The following is a 16,907-nucleotide window of genomic DNA, read 5'->3' as shown; positions in this document are numbered from 1 at the left end:
GGGTGCTCTTGTTTGGCTTCCTGTGCTGACCGAGGTTCTCTCCTCTTTGACAAAACCTGAACACGTTGGAGCTGCCTTTAAGCAACGGTACTCTTTTTACATAAAAGAGCTCCCATAAAAGAACAGCTCCTGCTGGCCCCCCATACCCAGGTAACTCTGTCTGTTGAAATCGCCAACATTTCAGTGAGCTGTTGTCACTTGCCTTCTGCAAGGGGTGGTGGAGAGTGGGGCTGGGTGAGTGACCTAAAGGGGCGTGGGGTTTCTGTGTGTGTCTCCAAGTGAACCAATGAGATGTTCAGTATCATTCTTTTGACCTTTCATTCACTTACTCATTTATTCATTTTCTTGTTTGTTTACATTCTGAGTCGAACCCAAAAAAAAAAAAGTTGGACAAAACTTAGAACAAAGAGTACACATATGCTATACATAAAATATAAATGAAGTCAGGTCACTTGCTAAGAAGGAGGAAACAGATCTCATCCATGAATTATATGAAATCTATGGTAAATATCAAGCTTTTCTCTGACTTTTCTGGCAACCAAGATACATAATTCCTAGTTATCGGAAAGGGGAAAAAATCCAATTTCTTTAAGAGACTAAGTGTTGCTATTCTGGGGCTCATGTCATCGCTTAATACACAGCTGCTGGTCTAAGGCACGTCCCTCCCTCCCCCACCCAGTGTCCTAGCATCGGGCCACCTGGAGCACCCCCCCAAAAAACATGTTCTCAGTATGTGTGAGGGTGTGGCTTGGGGCAATGGGGTTTCATTTAGGTCTTGAAATTATGTTGTCCAGGGTGACTTTAGGATTTGCAAATTATGAAGCCAAGGGTAGGAATTTCAGTGGGGGGGGGGGTGGTCAGAATCTAGTCCCACTGTGCATACCCACTCTCCACCAATGTACCTTTCCTTTTCCCCAAAGAGCCCTAGGTAGATCTCTTCTCTGGCCTGTTTTAGGTGTCAAGGTGCTTTCTTGAACAGGACATCCAGAGGGAATAGAGATTGGCAAACGCACTTTGAGGAATGTTGGCTCAAAGGATTAGAAGATGGTATGACCCTTGAAAGGGGGGAATGGAACTAGTGGTCATATAGACATGTAGGGTTTAGGAACTAATATTATAGACATATAAGGTGAATACTACTGAAGTCCCACCCTGAGCTCCTAAACTCCTAAACTCTGAAGTTGTACCAGGAATTTAATTTCTTCCAGAAGAAGAGTCAGTGTTGAGATTCCCGTTCCTTTACATACTATGAAAACATGAATTAACTCCATCCTCCCAAGACTTGGGATTTGTCAGGGGATACACCAGAACACTCTAGAACTTGTGAGTATGGCAGGGAAGAGAATTACAGAAATGTTGGACTTTTGTAATAGATGATGTGAGAAAGAAAACACTAGAAAAGTAGTCCCTTCTGTCTGGGGTTCAGATGAGTTACCTGAGTGTCTACTGAAAGTTTATTTTCCATATAAGCGCATTCATACATTGCACATTCATCATTCACAGATGCCTGTGTTTTAGAATGCATCATTACTAAAGAAAGGGGTATTTCCGAGTGAGAAGTAGCCTTGGTGCTCCATAGTTGATATGAGATAATGTGTCTGGATTCGTGGCCACATTCTGTTATTTGGGAGACGAGGCTCAGTGGCTGAGCTTCAGGTCTTGGGCTAGGGTTATTTGCCCTGTCCTAATTATGTTGATTCCAATCACGTGGTTTGCTAGGCAACCAGAAAAACTGGGGTTTGAGCCTCAAGTCAACAGAATGAATATGCTCAATTCTACTTGAAATGTTTTTCATAATTATTTTAAGCAATGACTTGATTCTTACTTGTGCTTATTCTTTTTAAAAGTATTAGAAAGGAAGATTTCTACAAGACAAAGTAGAGAGGAGCTGATAAGAAGGGGAGTTCTTAAGGAATTGCCTGATCAAGGTGAGGAAATTAATCATACATTTAAAATAATTTGATCCTTCCTTCTTTGGTCTTTCTTTCATTTTCTTTTGAAATTTAAGATGATCATGGTCTTTGGGAAATAAAGTACCACACTCTGAGAATCTTGCTTTAATTCAGAATGCCTATGTGGGCTGCAGAGAATCTAAGGTTTTCTAGAGAAGAAATTCAATGACCTTTTTGGTGAGTCCTTCACCATATGTCACCCTAAACCTAAAGCTTTACAAAGCTACTCTGTGGCAGGAGATACAGATAAGATACAAATGCTTACATGATTCATTCTCTATTCTTGAGCTTCAATCTGTCTATACAAGTAAACTCAATTGTTTAAGTAAATGCAAAGTTTTAGCTTGGCTCATGCCTTTTGGTTTCTTAAGTCTACCAGGAAAAGAGAAGAGAGAGAAAAGAGATGGTAAACAGACCTCTCGTCCTTTATACTCTGTAATACACTCAAATGTACGGTCAATAAGGATTAATGGGCAAATTAAATTAATCTGCTTTATGTGTTCTCTCAAGTAATTTTCCCAGCATTTTTCTCTTTTCATTTCTTTGAATCTAGCTCTGTCTGACCATATCACTAACAATTATTATTTCCAAGTGTTTTTTCCCCTACCTCTAATCTTCTTCCCTTTTTTCCTCTATCCTCCCAAGGGGGAATCTTTCTCAAAAAGACAAGGATTAGATGGAAACTAAGATAGACCCTCAAAAGAAATACCAAGATGGTTATTTCTCCAAATAAATAGTACTGAATGATTTTCATTGCTCCCACTACTATAAAACTAAAGGAAATTTTTGCTGCAACATTGCTGGCTTACCTCATGCCTTTCCTCACGCCACCCCTCTAAACATTTACTGGCGTAAAATATTATTATTGTGCTTTCATAGGCACAAATAAAATGCTGTTGATTTGGAATTGAAATAATAGTTCTTCTCATTTCCTGATATATATTCCTTGCAAAGAGCTTAACCTCTTTAGGCATTCACTATTTGTAAGTCCAAATGCCACGCTTTTCCCAGCATCTGAATATTCTAGAAGGAGCTAGGAGATGCTTTACTATTTTACTCCTGCAGGGAAAGTAGGGACGTCTGGAGCGAATACTGCCATTTTTCTTGAGCCCTCAAAATTTTAGGTATTTTATGTATTGTACTTTTCTCACTCCATTTTATGAAGGAACTTAAAGTAGTCCCTAGTTTTCTATTACCTTGAAGCTAGTCGTTTCCTTCCTGGGACTTTTAGAAATAAAAAATGTACATCCTTAACATTTTTTGTACTTGAAGGTGGGCTTGCTAGTGGTATCAAAGTTTGCTTCCTCCCTAATCTCCCTGGAGACGGCAGAGAAATTACATGTCCACTGAAAGCTCAGTGCTGGGCCATCACCTTTATAGCGTGGGCCAGTGCACTGTTTTGGTGTCCTTTATTTGGAAACCTTTTCAAAGAAAGGAAAAATTTCTGATCGAAACTGTTAATGAGTATTAAAGTTAGAGACTAAAGGCCTCTTTTTTTACCCAATTAAAAATTATAGCTAGAAAAGCGTTTACTTTTTCTAAAGACAAGTGGCAGTGGTCAGCTGAAAGAAATGCTTAATATTGCTTGGTTTTATTTTGGCTAATCTGTTAAACTATTTGCAAGATGGATTACAATTTCATATACTTACTTTCCAGAAATCTGACTCTATTGGATTATTTTATTTAATGTTTGCAGACCGAACGTGAAAAGTTTTAAAACATAAAATAACAAAACAGTCTTTAACATAAACATAGCGTAGTAGGTTTAATGTTTGGGAAGTCATCAATTACCGAACCCTACTTTCTACTTTTTGCATGGTCCCTATATAGAACTACAGAAATTACCAAATACTTAGAAGTTCCCAGTGAGGCTTATTGTAAATAGAGCCCTTCCCCACTTTCAGCCAAGGGCTGGGGAAAATAGTTTTCTGTCATTTTTCCAAAAACAATTATCTTGAGAATTTCGGTCTGTTTTCAGCTCTAGCCAGAGACTGGAAGCTGCTGTGCTTGGTGAAAACCTCGTCTCTTCTGCCAGTGAAGGTTCATTCTTTGCCTTCATGTTCTTGACCTTGTCGTAGCTCTTGACAGTGCTTGTCAATCATGCCCTTTATTCAGTGAGCCAAATAGACTTTTAAAATCCTGCCAGCTACCCTGGATTCGACCTCATCCCATTCCACCCCATACCTTCACTCCCAGCTATTATTATTCCTTTTAGATGACCTTTTTTATGCCAAGATCTAACTTCAATCTAAAAATTCAGTGATTGGCCTTCTCTCCTGAGAAGTCCATGGTCTGGTCCAGGTTTAGTCACATCTTCTGGTTCTTACCTTCCGTCTTTTCCCTAGCTTTACCATGAAGGCATGTAGATGCTTTTGCCTGCATAACAGCCTCCTTTCTTTTTCTCCCATGGTGTCCTCTTTAACCTTCTAATGAGTCACCCAACTTCTGTTCTTACATGATTTTCTTCTTGTCTCTGTTCCTCTGTTAACCGTATCCCCAATGTACCAGTTTACCAGAAAGAGGGAAATCCCTCAAATACTCTCATGCTTCTTATTTAACCACTTATTTCTGTGTGCTTTATCTCTTGGTTTACTTTAAGCTGACGACTCTTGTCTGAGTTTTCTCCTTCCTTTGCACACAAATGCTCCTGTAAGACTTGGAGTGGGCACATCTTACTGTAACCTGCAGCCTGGCTCAGCACCTTGTCTTGCCTTCCTTTGCTGAGCTTGTATTTTACTTACATACATAAACTATATCAAGGACTTGGCTTATTTTAATTCTATTGATAAAATAATATACAAAACTAGAAAACCTTTTCAATACACACACCAATTAATTAATAATAACTTCAGTTCTCCTCTGTTTTATTCTTGAATTCCATATTTATTACAAACATGACTCCTTTTTCTATTATTTCCTATACTTTGGCTTTATATCTCAGAGTAAGTATCTTTCTACATTGTTGATTATTTCTTTCTATCTTGTGATAATCCAATTTCTTCTTGTGCTCACAATTATTTAATTTTCTCTCTAGGTTTTTTGTTCTGAATTTTAAAAATTAGTTATTTAGTCTACTAAAGAAATTTTAATGTAATAATGGTTAAAACAATTACATTGTCATTAACATGATTTCAACATGTTTTCATTACCAACTAAAGTCATAGAAAACAAAGGTAAATTTATATTTGGGTTACCTAAAAATTGAGGATTTTTATATAAAGAAGTGGTTTTCTATTTTGTCTGGAATTTTCTGTTCTTATATTATTTTTTGTTTCTCTGAATCCAGTACCTGGATATTATATTGTGTCTCCCCTCCCTCTTTTTTTTACTAGCAAATTTCTTGGAATCCAGTAATAAGAGCTAAGAATCTTTTGTTTTCTTGTTGGTTTGTTGTATAGTCTTTTAAAAATCATTACCTTAATTTTATTGAAATAGTTGAGATCTACTTGCAATGGCATTGCCTTCAATTATTGTCTATTTTAGTTTTATACAGGAATCGGATTATAGGAAGTTACGTGACTAAGGAACAGTTGTTCATTTTAAGTATGACATAATTCTGTGACATGTATTTTACTTATTAAAATGCCATGCTTGTTTTTGTCAGTAAGGCCAATGGATTTTATTGTCAAGCCAAAGCAATTCAATCATATTTAATGAAAACTTGGGAGATGGTCTCTGTTTTAGAATGATTGCCAAAATAAGATTAATCAAAAATTGCGTAAAATCAGCTCTAATCATGCATTTCTTCAAGCTTGCTAAGTAAAAACGTCCAATCCTTTATTTCACTTTTACAGTGGCAGCACAGCTTGTTAAAATCTTCCTGATATGAACTACGGTTAAATTTTCAAGCATCACTGAATTAAGAGTTTTGGCAAAATCTCCCTCACTTTAGAAACTCTTAGGAATTTATAAACATTCAGGGGTGTTAAAATTAGTTATTTGTGATTTAGATAACATAAATTTTAATTTCAGTTGCGATTTTTTAAAATTCCCCTGTAATTGCTTTATTTACATTTCTTTCCTAATGTTTTCAAATTATTATTAGCCCAGCTTAAAGACTTCCTGGTCAGCTATATATGACAATTCCCTGAGTACATTTTAATATTTCCATAAATAGGAAAATGAAAATACAGTTAGCCTTACTGCCATCTTTCCCTGAATAGAGTAGCAGTTATATTACTGTGTAAAGTTACCATGTCATGGATGTAATATTCTGGAGACAGTGGTGCTTGGAGATGTTCATATTCTCCCACTAATCGTTTGTATGTGTAGTTGCATTTCATGTTATTTGTGTATTTGCATTCACCTTGTGTTTTTGGTGCTTGTTAAAAATGTTTATTCCATTTTTCAGATTCCTTTTTTCACAGGTCAGTTTCTGAATGACAGAGAGACTCCTAAGTATTGACTTCAGCCAAAACTAAGCCCAAGAAGAGAGGGACTCTCCTGCCTAGGGCTGTTTTATAATTAGGTTAATCGTTCCTAACTGTCTTGAGATGGCTCCTGGATACTCCCTCCATAGCTTCTTTCCTCCAAGACTAAGAATTTTCTAGCTCTTTCATTTGAATGAATTATTCAGTAAAACATGGTGAAAATAGTCCAGGATGTATTTGGTTCCCAGGTCTGAAACATAAACCTGAACCCTACAGTCCTAGTAACTGGAAAATTTGGTTTTAAGAAAGCCATCACGTTAGACATCTAGGTGTTTCTCTCCCCATTTTTAGATGGAGATGTAACAGTTAACTTTGAAAATTCAAACGGGCACATGATACCCATCGGAGAGGAATCTACCCGAGAGGAAAATGTAGTAAAATCTGAAGAAGGTAATGGCTCTGTAGCTGAAAAAGCACCACCTCTGGAGGAAAAGGCAGAAGATAAGAAAGGTAAAATCAAGAGAAACCCCACATTCTTTTACAGCTCAAAGTTGAGAAGCAGGTCTTAGGCTTCAAATAGTGACCCTAAGACCAGTAGAGAGGAGTTCTGCAAATACAAAGAGGAGAGAAACGATAGCAAAGAGAAATTGGATGGTTTCCTCAGGTAGCTACATCCATTTTATAAACGCATCATTTAATGTTTTATTAAAGGGGGCTAATTAATAGTAAGAATCGGAAGGGGTGGCCTCTTCTATCATTGGAGATGTCTGGGAATGTTATCCTTTTCTCAGGAGCTTTCTCTCAGTATCTTTTTTTTTTTAAATTTATTTATTTAATTTATTTATTTTTGGCTGCATTGGGTCTTTGTTGCTGCACGCGGGCTTTCTCTAGTTGCGGTGAGCGGGGGCTACTCTTGGTGGTGGCACGTGGACTTCTCACTGCAGTGGCTTCTCTTGTTGCGGAGCTTGGGCTCTAGGCGCGCGGGCTTCAGTAGTTATGGCACACGGGCTCAGTAGTTGTGGCTCGCGGGCTCTAGAGCGCAGGCTCAGTAGTTGTGGCACACGGGCTTAGTTGCTCTGTGGCATGTGGGATCTTCCTGGACCAGGGCTCGAACCCATGTCCCCTGCATTGGCAGGTGGATTCTTAACCACTGCGCCACCAGGGAAGCCCCTCAGTATCTTTAAAAAAAAAAAAAAAAAGCCAGCAGTCTGAACATCTTTCTCTGCTGGTTACTTTCAAATTATAGCAGCTCAGCTTGGAGGAATAGCATAACAAGATGGCTCACTCAGCCCAGCATTATCTGTTTAGAAGTGGGAGCTTGGCTGGTGGCATCTGCACACCCAACATTGTAAGTTCTGGTCCAGGTTCAGGCATTTCTGGGAGACCCAGGAATAGTTCCCAGTAATGCCGGGGATTCTGGTTGCTGGATTGGCCATAACCTCTGCTCCATGATTTGTCTGTGCAATTGGAAATTTCAAAATAGGCCAGAGGCAATTATGCCATTCCCTGAAGGCTTCTTTAGAGACTTTGGTTTCCAAAGTGAAATACTATGGTAGATTGCAGAACTGCAAAATACTTGTCTATCAAGGACCCCCAGAACATTCACAAGTTCCTGGTCACTGATTGACTACATCTCCATACCATTCCTATCACGGTTGCAGGAACCCCCAAGCCTCTTACTTATGCAAACCTGAACTGAAACCCCCGTAAGGTAATGCTTTGTTGGGAGATTCCAGATGATTTCCTGCTGCATAGAAATGAATCCTCAGAAAACATCTATTTTTCCATAATGCCTGCCTCTGAGCTGGATGGCATAAATTTGTCAAACCTAGTTTGGGCTCTCTAGGCATTTTGAGAACTCTTAGAAACTGCTGGAAGGAAACTTCTCTTCCTCTGTTCTTGACCCAAATCCTCCAAAGGCAAAGGGAACGAAAGAACATTTGACAGACACAACTTAAAATCATCTTCTCAGGAAGTCCATAACCTCTTATTATTTGAATATAAATTAGCCTTTAAAAATTTTAGAAGCCTCTATTAATAATCTGTTGGAAATTTATTATTTTGCTTTATTCCATAGTAAGTATGGGACTCATGGGGCTTTACTTAGTGTTTCCATTGAGGGCTCTGGTTATGCTTAAGATCATATGTTAGTTGATTTCTCATAACTGATTATGAGAAATTAACTAAAATTTTTAATGATAATATTCCTGGAACATAAGAGAAAACAGACCTGAATAGAGTTTAAGAGTTTTCAGTTGAAATGCAGTGATTTCTTTTTTTACTTTTTTATTTTTTAGTCCAACTGTCCTGTCTCACCACGTTGTTAAATTTCAAATCCATCTGTGCTTTGTCCCTGCTACAGCCTTTTCACATTCAAAATCACATCCTTCATTATGTAACAGTGCCATCTCTAGTGCTTGCCTGGTCCGTGTGGAATGTCAGTCAGTGGACTGGACAGACTTCAAAGGCCGTATTTCCCTTATCAGCCTAATAAAAAGTTGCTGACAGTTTTATGTTAATTAAACCAGCAGGCCTGATGTTCCAAAAAGATGGCAGGCTTCATAGGTTCATGGATATTTGAGAGATGTTTTTGTTTTCTTATTTTTTACTTTGGATTAGTACATTCAGTTCTTTTTGGTCAAATAAGGTCCAAGATAACATCTTGCTTGGCTGGTCTGTACATAAGGAGATGGAAAGGCTGGACATGGTGCCCCAGCACCAGTAAGACAGAGGAGCCTCCCTCTCGCTGTGTAGACAGTGGCCCCGCAGGAGCCACACTGAGTGAGGGGAAGCATTTGGTATGGAAACCACTTCCTGACAGTAAAAAGAATGTCACTCCTGACCAACATCATGGAGTATCATGTTAAATAGAAAATATCTTATAAACAAACCATTCATTGCTCTGGAAAGACAGCATTTAATACTGAAAAAACAGCTTAAGATTTACTCTTACCTCTGCTCCTCTTTTGATCTCACTTCTTATTTGAACTTACTACCATGCAAATCTACTCTCCCATGTTCTCAGTTTACCCTTTATTTTGGGGTGCAGTGTGCCCCTTCCTTTTGCATTAAGTCAACTTACCCAAGAACTTCATTTCATATATTAACTAGTTATATTTGCAAAGCCATATCACATACCATCCTAGATGCTTGTATCTCTTTTTGAGACAGCACGTTAGTGCTTTAATATTGAAACATCAGCGTCAAAGAAAACAAAACGAATGTCAAGTGGCCTCCCACTACTCTGGGGGCAGGTTCTACCTAGGACACGTGGTGTTCCTGGGGCTCCTGAGGGCACCTGATTCTGAGTTAGGCCGGTGGTCTTGGGCCTCTTCTGCCTAACACTGGAAACATTTTCCTGAAGGCCTTCGGGCCTCTTAGTCTCCCATTATTCCTTATCAATAAATCTATATAGAAGCAGAAAAACTGATCTGCAATCTGTTAAATATAGCTTGGTATTAAATATGAGAAATCCAGGGCTTCCCTGGTGGCGCAGTGGTTGGGGGTCCGCCTGCCGATGCAGAGGACACGGGTTCGTGCCCCGGTCAGGGAAGATCCCACATGCCGCGGAGCGGCTGCGCCCGTGAGCCATGGCCGCTGAGCCTGCGCGTCCGGAGCCTGTGCTCCACAACGGGAGAGGCCACAACAGTGAGAGGCCCACGTACCGCCAAAAAAAAAAAAAAAAAAAAATATGAGAAATCTGCAAAGTATCTGATATTATTTCTGTTGAGTCATTGTAGAGGGCTTTCCATGAAGTAACAAGTATCTTACCTGCATTTGTTCCCCACGTGAGCATGAAGGGCAGCCATGGGGGCCAGGGAAAGAGCACACTGTGCATAAGAAACGGCCTTTGCCTTCAAGCAGATCGTGACCTATGTGGAGACCAGCACGTACACAGGCAATTGTAATACAAGATGCAAAGTGCTCTGGGAGGCCCGAGGACAGCAAACCAGGGAGCTTGCAAGTGGGACCAAAATTGGGTCTTAAGAGGAAGATATTTCTAAACTGAGACCTGGAGGAGATAAGAAGGATGCAGTCAGACAAAGGAGAGGAATGGGGGCAAGTGCATTCTAGGCAAAGTGAAGGCTGCCTGCAGTTCTCAGATTTGCCCTAAGTGTTGTTGGACTCGACTCTCCATGTGGTGGAAGGAGGCAAATTTGGAAGTGTAGTCAATAGCTCACCTCCAGACCATTGTTAAGAGGTGTAGTATCCTCACCAAGCCAGAGTGCATAGGCAGCCCTTTCTTAACCTCCTCTTGAAAAGGTAATACTCCTCTACACCATCAGTTTATGTCTTTTCTTCAGATCATATGCTAATAGTAAAAAATACCTCTTGACGTTATTCATTATCTCCCAGATACAAGAGTTCACTTCCCACGGATGTGTGTGTGTGTGTGTGTGTGTGTGTGTGTGTGTTAGTAACTGTCAGCTGATCAGTCACATTCACTGAATAGACATAATGTCTAGAGCATCTTGCCTGATGGAATATAAAATTTCAGACAAAAGCAGTTTATAATTTAGTCAGAAAAGTATACTGTTTGCATGCGTGTGCTCACGCACACATACACACGCACATATACCCGTTAGGAATCACTGCAGAGTAAACATAAACATTGGCCATATGACAAACACACACAGATAATTTGATAGAATTTACAGAGGAGGGAGGAGTGGACCACGCTTCTCCAGGAGTAGCCGGAAGTTTGCGTGTAGTATGTACATTCTCAACCCAGTAGGAATTGAAATTACCAGCTGTCATAGGGTGAACCATCTCCCTCCCAGACTCAGAAGCTGGATTCTTTGGGATATAACTTTAGAATTTAAAAACCTTAGGCAGACAGAAAAAAGATCCCTCAGTAATATGCCATGAAGGCAGAGGATAAGAGATGTGAGGCTTTGTAGCAGGAGAGAGAATTAGGATCCCAAGTGGTGCAGATCGCTGTGACGGGCTTTCACCATGGATGGTGTTATTGGTGGATCTCCATTATGCCAGGGGCTAAAGGTACAAAGATGGACTTACAGAACAGGCCTCTAACCTAAGTCAAAAGACTAGCAAATCAACGTACATTTGTATGTTTTACATTACAATAAAATGTTTTCAGTGACTGTCAACTTGTGTTGTTCTCAACTCTGACTCTTGCCATGCAGTGGCCTTGTGGTTCAGGCCTGGTGGGTTAGGAGCGCCACTGCTGCGTTATGGGTGCTACGCAGCTTAGTTGAAGAGACAAGATATATAAACAGAAAGGCAGACATACAAAGTAGCCTCTGATAAATGGTGACTAAGTACCTCAGATAACGAGCACAGTTAAGTGCAGGAGTCCGTCTGGGCTGCAGTGACGGGTGGGTTGCATGACTGAGGGAAGGTAAAAGAAAAGTTTTATTCATTACATACTGAAATTTCAATCATTTTTATGATAGTTATACATGTAGAATGATGGAGATGTAAAAAAAAGGGGAGGAGTCCTAGCTGCACACTCACTGGGATGAGAAATGAAACAAAAGAAATAATAAAATGTGATGCATTCCAATATTAAAATCCTTTCTTGGTCATTTGATAATAGAAGAACATATACAGTAAAGGCTCAGTCTTGTCTTAACGCTTGTCTTACACTTTTCGTTGTGCTCCATTTTGAAATGCTGCTTAGCTCTTTGGACCCAAAGTGTATTTTTTTTTTTTTTTTTTTTTTTGCGGTACGCAGGCCTCTCGCTGTTGTGGCCTCTCCCGTTGCGGAGCACAGGCTCCGGACGCGCAGGCTCAGCGGCCATGGCTCACGGGCCCAGCCGCTCCGCGGCATGTGGGATCTTCGCAGACCGGGGCATGAACCCGCGTCCCCTGCATCGGCAGGCAGACTCTCAACCACTGCCACCAGGGAAGCCCCCCCCAAAGTGTATTTTCATTTTAACTAGTCACAATTAGAAAAGATAAGGATGTGAATATGTGGATGAACGTTCAGCATCCCCACTTTTTAAAATGAGAAACTAATACTACTCTAGTTATGCAAAATCTTGTGTGAGGCTTCTTTTCTTAGGTATGATTTTTTAAATGAATTTTAACGTTTATCTTTTTAATAAACTCATTACTTGTGTTTACACTACAAAACAAATTTGATATTTCTTTTGGTTTCTGCACCCTCCAGTACCTACAGTTGTGACACGGTTTGAAAAGGTCAGAGGAAGTTATTGTAAAACAGGAAGCTGCCCTAGTGCACTGGGAGAACTTGAGAAAATTTTAATAATAGAAAATAGTTTATTCAGTGCATTGTGCTTCCTGTACCAGATTCTAGAGAGTCTCCCTTAGCTTAGAAAATAATTGATTTTTGACCACAATGAGACAGAGACAGAGCACAGATCCCTTTCAGGTTGATGGGGCTTGAGTTCTCCTGAGAAAGTCCCTCAGTGGAGGGTAACTGTGAGTCCAACCATTGCTGTGCCGTCAGCTTCACCCTGTGGCCGTGTGTGTAATGCGCTGATCTGCCACTCTTGGAGTTCTTCAGTTTGGTTAGAAACTTAGCACTCATGCCCACATCATCGTCCAGCAACCACTGATTCGAGGTTGGTGTCAGCCCCTGGTGGTGGACATTTACGCTCACCCTGAACTTAACTTCATCACAGTCACTCGTGCAGTCTTATTTTATCACAGGAGTGATTTTTGGACCTGGAGAGCACACCCTAGTTTGGCTTTTAGCCTTTGATCTTCTTTACCCCAACCTTCACTCTCTCTGGTGCAGAAGCCCACTGTTCCCAGGGGCCAAGCAGCTGCATGTTTGTCTCACTGTTGCCCTGTGTCTCGTTCCTTCTATTTGCATGGTGTGTATGGCGTGTGTCTGTATCAGTCTGCTTCTGTTCACTTTCTCATTTGTAGAGAACCCTGAAAACCACTCTGAAACACCGGCAGCTCCTGCTCTACCTCTTCCAGCTCTTCCTAAACCTACACCCAAACCTAAGCCCAAAAAAACACCTGTGCCTCCAAAAGGGGCCGCTGCTGGGGCCGGCCCCAAGGGTGACGAAGTACCTCCTATTAAAACAATTACCAAGGCTCCTGGTAAGCAGGCCCCCGTCCCTCCACCCAAGCCAGCAAGCCGAAATGCAACCCGAGAGGCTGGTGAGTATGCCCGCTGTGGGGTTGAGTCTAGGGTGCTTGGCGCTGGGGTGGGGCTCATTTCTTCTTCTAGGAATGATGGCCTTTTTGGTGTCTGCTCTCTTAGGATGTAACACCAGTGGACTCAGCTTTGACACAGAGAATGCCCGGGAGATTCCTTTGTTGCTGTCTCTACCAAAGAAAAGTCAACCACTTGATCCATTCACCTCATTAGGTTTAGGGTGAATAGACGTCTTTCATCCTGAGTATCCACTGTCTGCACAAAACCCAGTAGAAGGAAACAGGGAGGAGTCTGCCTGGTGAATAGTGATGATGTGATCTGACGTTATTTAGACACCAACTGGCCTGCCTATTTGAGTTTATGGGTGGCTCTTTGGCTTGGGTTTTCTTTCAAAATATCTTAAGTTTGCACATGAAAACATGATGCTTACCTCTTTGACATATTTGCTGGATCTTAATGTCTTAAACCTTATAGGCATCTCTCTACTGACAGATGACAAAGGGTTCATATCACTCAGTGCTTCACGCCACCACTCTCTGCTGGAGTCACAGCTGCGCAGCAGAGTTGGAAGTTACATGCTCAGTGCCCCCTTCCCAACCTCATAGACTTCAGTGTGTTACAAGGGAAAGCATCTAGTGGAGCGATTACAAGCTGTGACTGCAAATCACCGGGGGATGTTTGGGTGATTACATCACTTCATGTCATGTGTGTCCAGCTTTCCTTTCACATCAGATATGCTTCATGCAGAGCGGAGCCCCCATTCTAGTGAAGTGGAATAAAGAAGCCTCTCCTGCCGTCCAGCCTTTGAAAGGATATATTCCAAACACACATGCTGAGCATCTTGGTCCCATTAACACACGCATAAAAATTCTCCTGTGTTACAGCAGACCTTACTTTCCTTAAAATCAGCAGCAGCTTCCTCAAAACCAGCTACCAGGATATGCCTTGGTATTAATCTTTCCCCCTTGTAATTTAAACCCATAATGCTCAGATTCAGAGAGTGGCTTAGGTGACAGTATGACAGAACTCAGAATGCAGATAGACATCTGTGTCCTGGTGTTCCTGTCTACCACCTTTGACCTTGTGTGTCTGGGTCTCATTTTCTAATAAGCTCTAAAATGAAAATCTCAGAATGCTTTGCCAACAGTGCCTACAGGCCATTTTCTCAGGGACCAGCTTCCATCACACATCAGTGTCTGTTCTCGTTGGTGTCTGTGTGTGTTTCCCAGACTTCCTAGCACACCTCAGGAGCAGTGCTTGAAGTGAGGCAGGTGCTGACTTACTTCCTGAAGTAAAGCCCCAAACTCTCACCCTGTCCTTGGGAGTTAGGACCCACTTCCCCACGCCCCACGTGGCAGCAGCTCACGGCTGACTCGGCTTGCCCTCTCTCTTACTTCTCTCGGAAGAAGGCTGGCGATTAACACCAGGGCAGGTGACAGCTTTCATGAGAGATTTGCAGTTATTTCCAGATATTTTACTTGAAGATTTTTTATAGACTTATGATGTTCCTAAGAGGAAAGTACAGTCATGTTATCCATTGTATTAAAAGAGGCCTAACTGGCGCTCAGTGTGAAAAAGGTTGCTCTTCTCAGGTTATCACAGAGAAACAGGAGTTGCCTTGAAGTCTACCAACAAGCCCAGTGTGCAAGGATCTTTTTTTTTTTATCAACTATTGATAATACTCCTTCAGAATCCTCCTCACATTCCATCTGTAACCATTTAGAACCTTCTACATGGTAACTTTGTTTTATTTGAATAAAGTTGACCTTCTGGAAAAGATACTTCAAATGTCACTCCTGATTTTCAGTCAGACATTTAATCTCTTAAAAAAATTTATTGGTTCAGATTCTTCCTCTGTTACTAAGTTAGTGTAGACCTCCAGATCACCAGATACCAGGTTGGCACATTTGCTGGTGAAGTAACATCTCGTATTTTTTTTCTTTCTCGTTACACCCTGTGTTAACAACACAAGTATTTAACTGAGGAGAGGTGGCATTTCTTTTTTAGTCATGGCTATAATTCAAGGTAACTTAAGCAACATTTCAGCAAAATCCTCCTTTTAGACGACACTTAAAAGAGAAATATAGTAACATGGCTTGAATTTGCACTCTAGGTATAAAAAATTTTTTCCTTAAGCAAGGCTGAAGTTAACTTTGCTGTTAGAAAAACAAAAAGACTTTTCTACAAGAAAAAATTATTAGAATTGATGTGTGGAAACGATTCTGTTCAATTTCCCCAAGAAATAACTGAACATGTTTAGACAGCAAGTCCCTAGCATCTTGGTTGTGAAAGGTACATTTGGAATGGACTTAGATTGTAGGAGTACGCTTAATACGTTTGTCCTATAAGCAAATGAGGATTGTTTATTTCAAAGAGACATTGACAGGCCTTGAAATGGGGGAGGGGAATTCTCATAATTACGGATATCTAAAATAATAAAGCCCCCAGGCCATGGAGACTTGTTTTAAGCCTGCATCTGTGTCACAAAGTGAGACTGCCTTTTTCCAGTAGATCAGAGCTAGTGAAGTCATACACCTCATGGTCTATTCCTTTATCTGTTCTTCCTCTCCTGACCCTCCCAACTGACTTCAATAAAGTTATAACCAGAGGTAAGTTACAATAAATAACATCTGTATGCAGTGTGGATTGGCTCCACAATACTAACAAGATTTTTCTAGTTCTTCTGTGGAAGATAGTTTGACCCCTCAGGAAAAAGAGGGACTATACAACATTGTAACAGAAAAAGCAATTAGGAGCAATGTATCGATCCTAAAGGTCATAGGAGTTTAAGTGTATTTCCTGTGATGATAAAAAGAAAAGGAGAGTTAACTTTTCTGTTTTGCCATAGCCATGGCCATCCTCTGATGAAGGCCCTCTAGGAGCATAAGCAGTCTTAGAAGCTCTGAAAATGATACTCTTTCCCTTCAGATTATTCAGACACTACCCATTTACACATTTTTTGTAAAAAAAAAAAAATAAGACATTTTTCTGCCTCTTGATGTTTTGAAGGAGACTTGTCCTTCATATGTGGCCATGGGTTTTCCCTCTGCCCCGTTATCGCTGCCGTTGGGGAGATGGGGCAGGGTGGTAAGCCTCTGTACAGCCATTGGGGAGACCTGGTTTGGAGTTTGCTCTTTTAGCAGTTAAGATGAGTAAATTTGCTTTTGGCCAGACAGGAGCTGGTGGTATATACTCCAGGATCTTCTGAATGTGGGCCACTCCATTCCCAGAAAGGCATCATAGAACATGTACAGTTTGTGATGAGAGTAACCTTGTACTATACCCAGACAGCTGCTGTTGTGTGCCCTCTACATGCTATAATGTCCCTTCTTTGGAGCATACAGGGACTTTTTCAGGTGACCCATAGGGCAAGAAGGTGAGGATTTCCCTTTGGCTGGGCTCAGCTAAAGACTGGAGGAGGGAGTAGACAGAGGACTCTTGTCCCTCAGGGTTTGGCCTCAAGCATCACTTGCTCCTCCGTTGGAG

At 40.9% G+C, this 16,907-nt stretch overlaps 1 protein-coding gene across 5 annotated transcripts in view; it reads left to right on the top strand.

The window, feature by feature from the left end:
- The window catches only part of PHACTR2 (phosphatase and actin regulator 2), a 262,245-nt gene that overhangs the window by 202,249 nt on the left and 43,089 nt on the right, over positions 1 to 16,907 (top strand). For 3 of the 5 annotated variants that reach the window (XM_033405859.2, XM_033405876.2, XM_033405865.2), the window contains exons 3-5: positions 1,848 to 1,928; positions 6,674 to 6,832; positions 13,184 to 13,423. In XM_033405859.2, the coding sequence (XP_033261750.1) occupies positions 1,848 to 1,928; positions 6,674 to 6,832; positions 13,184 to 13,423 (480 nt within the window). The remainder of the gene's footprint in view (positions 1 to 1,847; positions 1,929 to 6,673; positions 6,833 to 13,183; positions 13,424 to 16,907) is intronic. The other 2 variants (XM_033405880.2, XM_033405887.2) reach the window with 1 other exon arrangement.

Source organism: Orcinus orca, chromosome 12 (genome assembly GCF_937001465.1).
Source record: "Orcinus orca chromosome 12, mOrcOrc1.1, whole genome shotgun sequence".
Classification (NCBI taxonomy): Eukaryota; Metazoa; Chordata; class Mammalia; order Artiodactyla; family Delphinidae; genus Orcinus; species Orcinus orca.
This window is presented reverse-complemented; position numbering and strand designations above follow the sequence as displayed.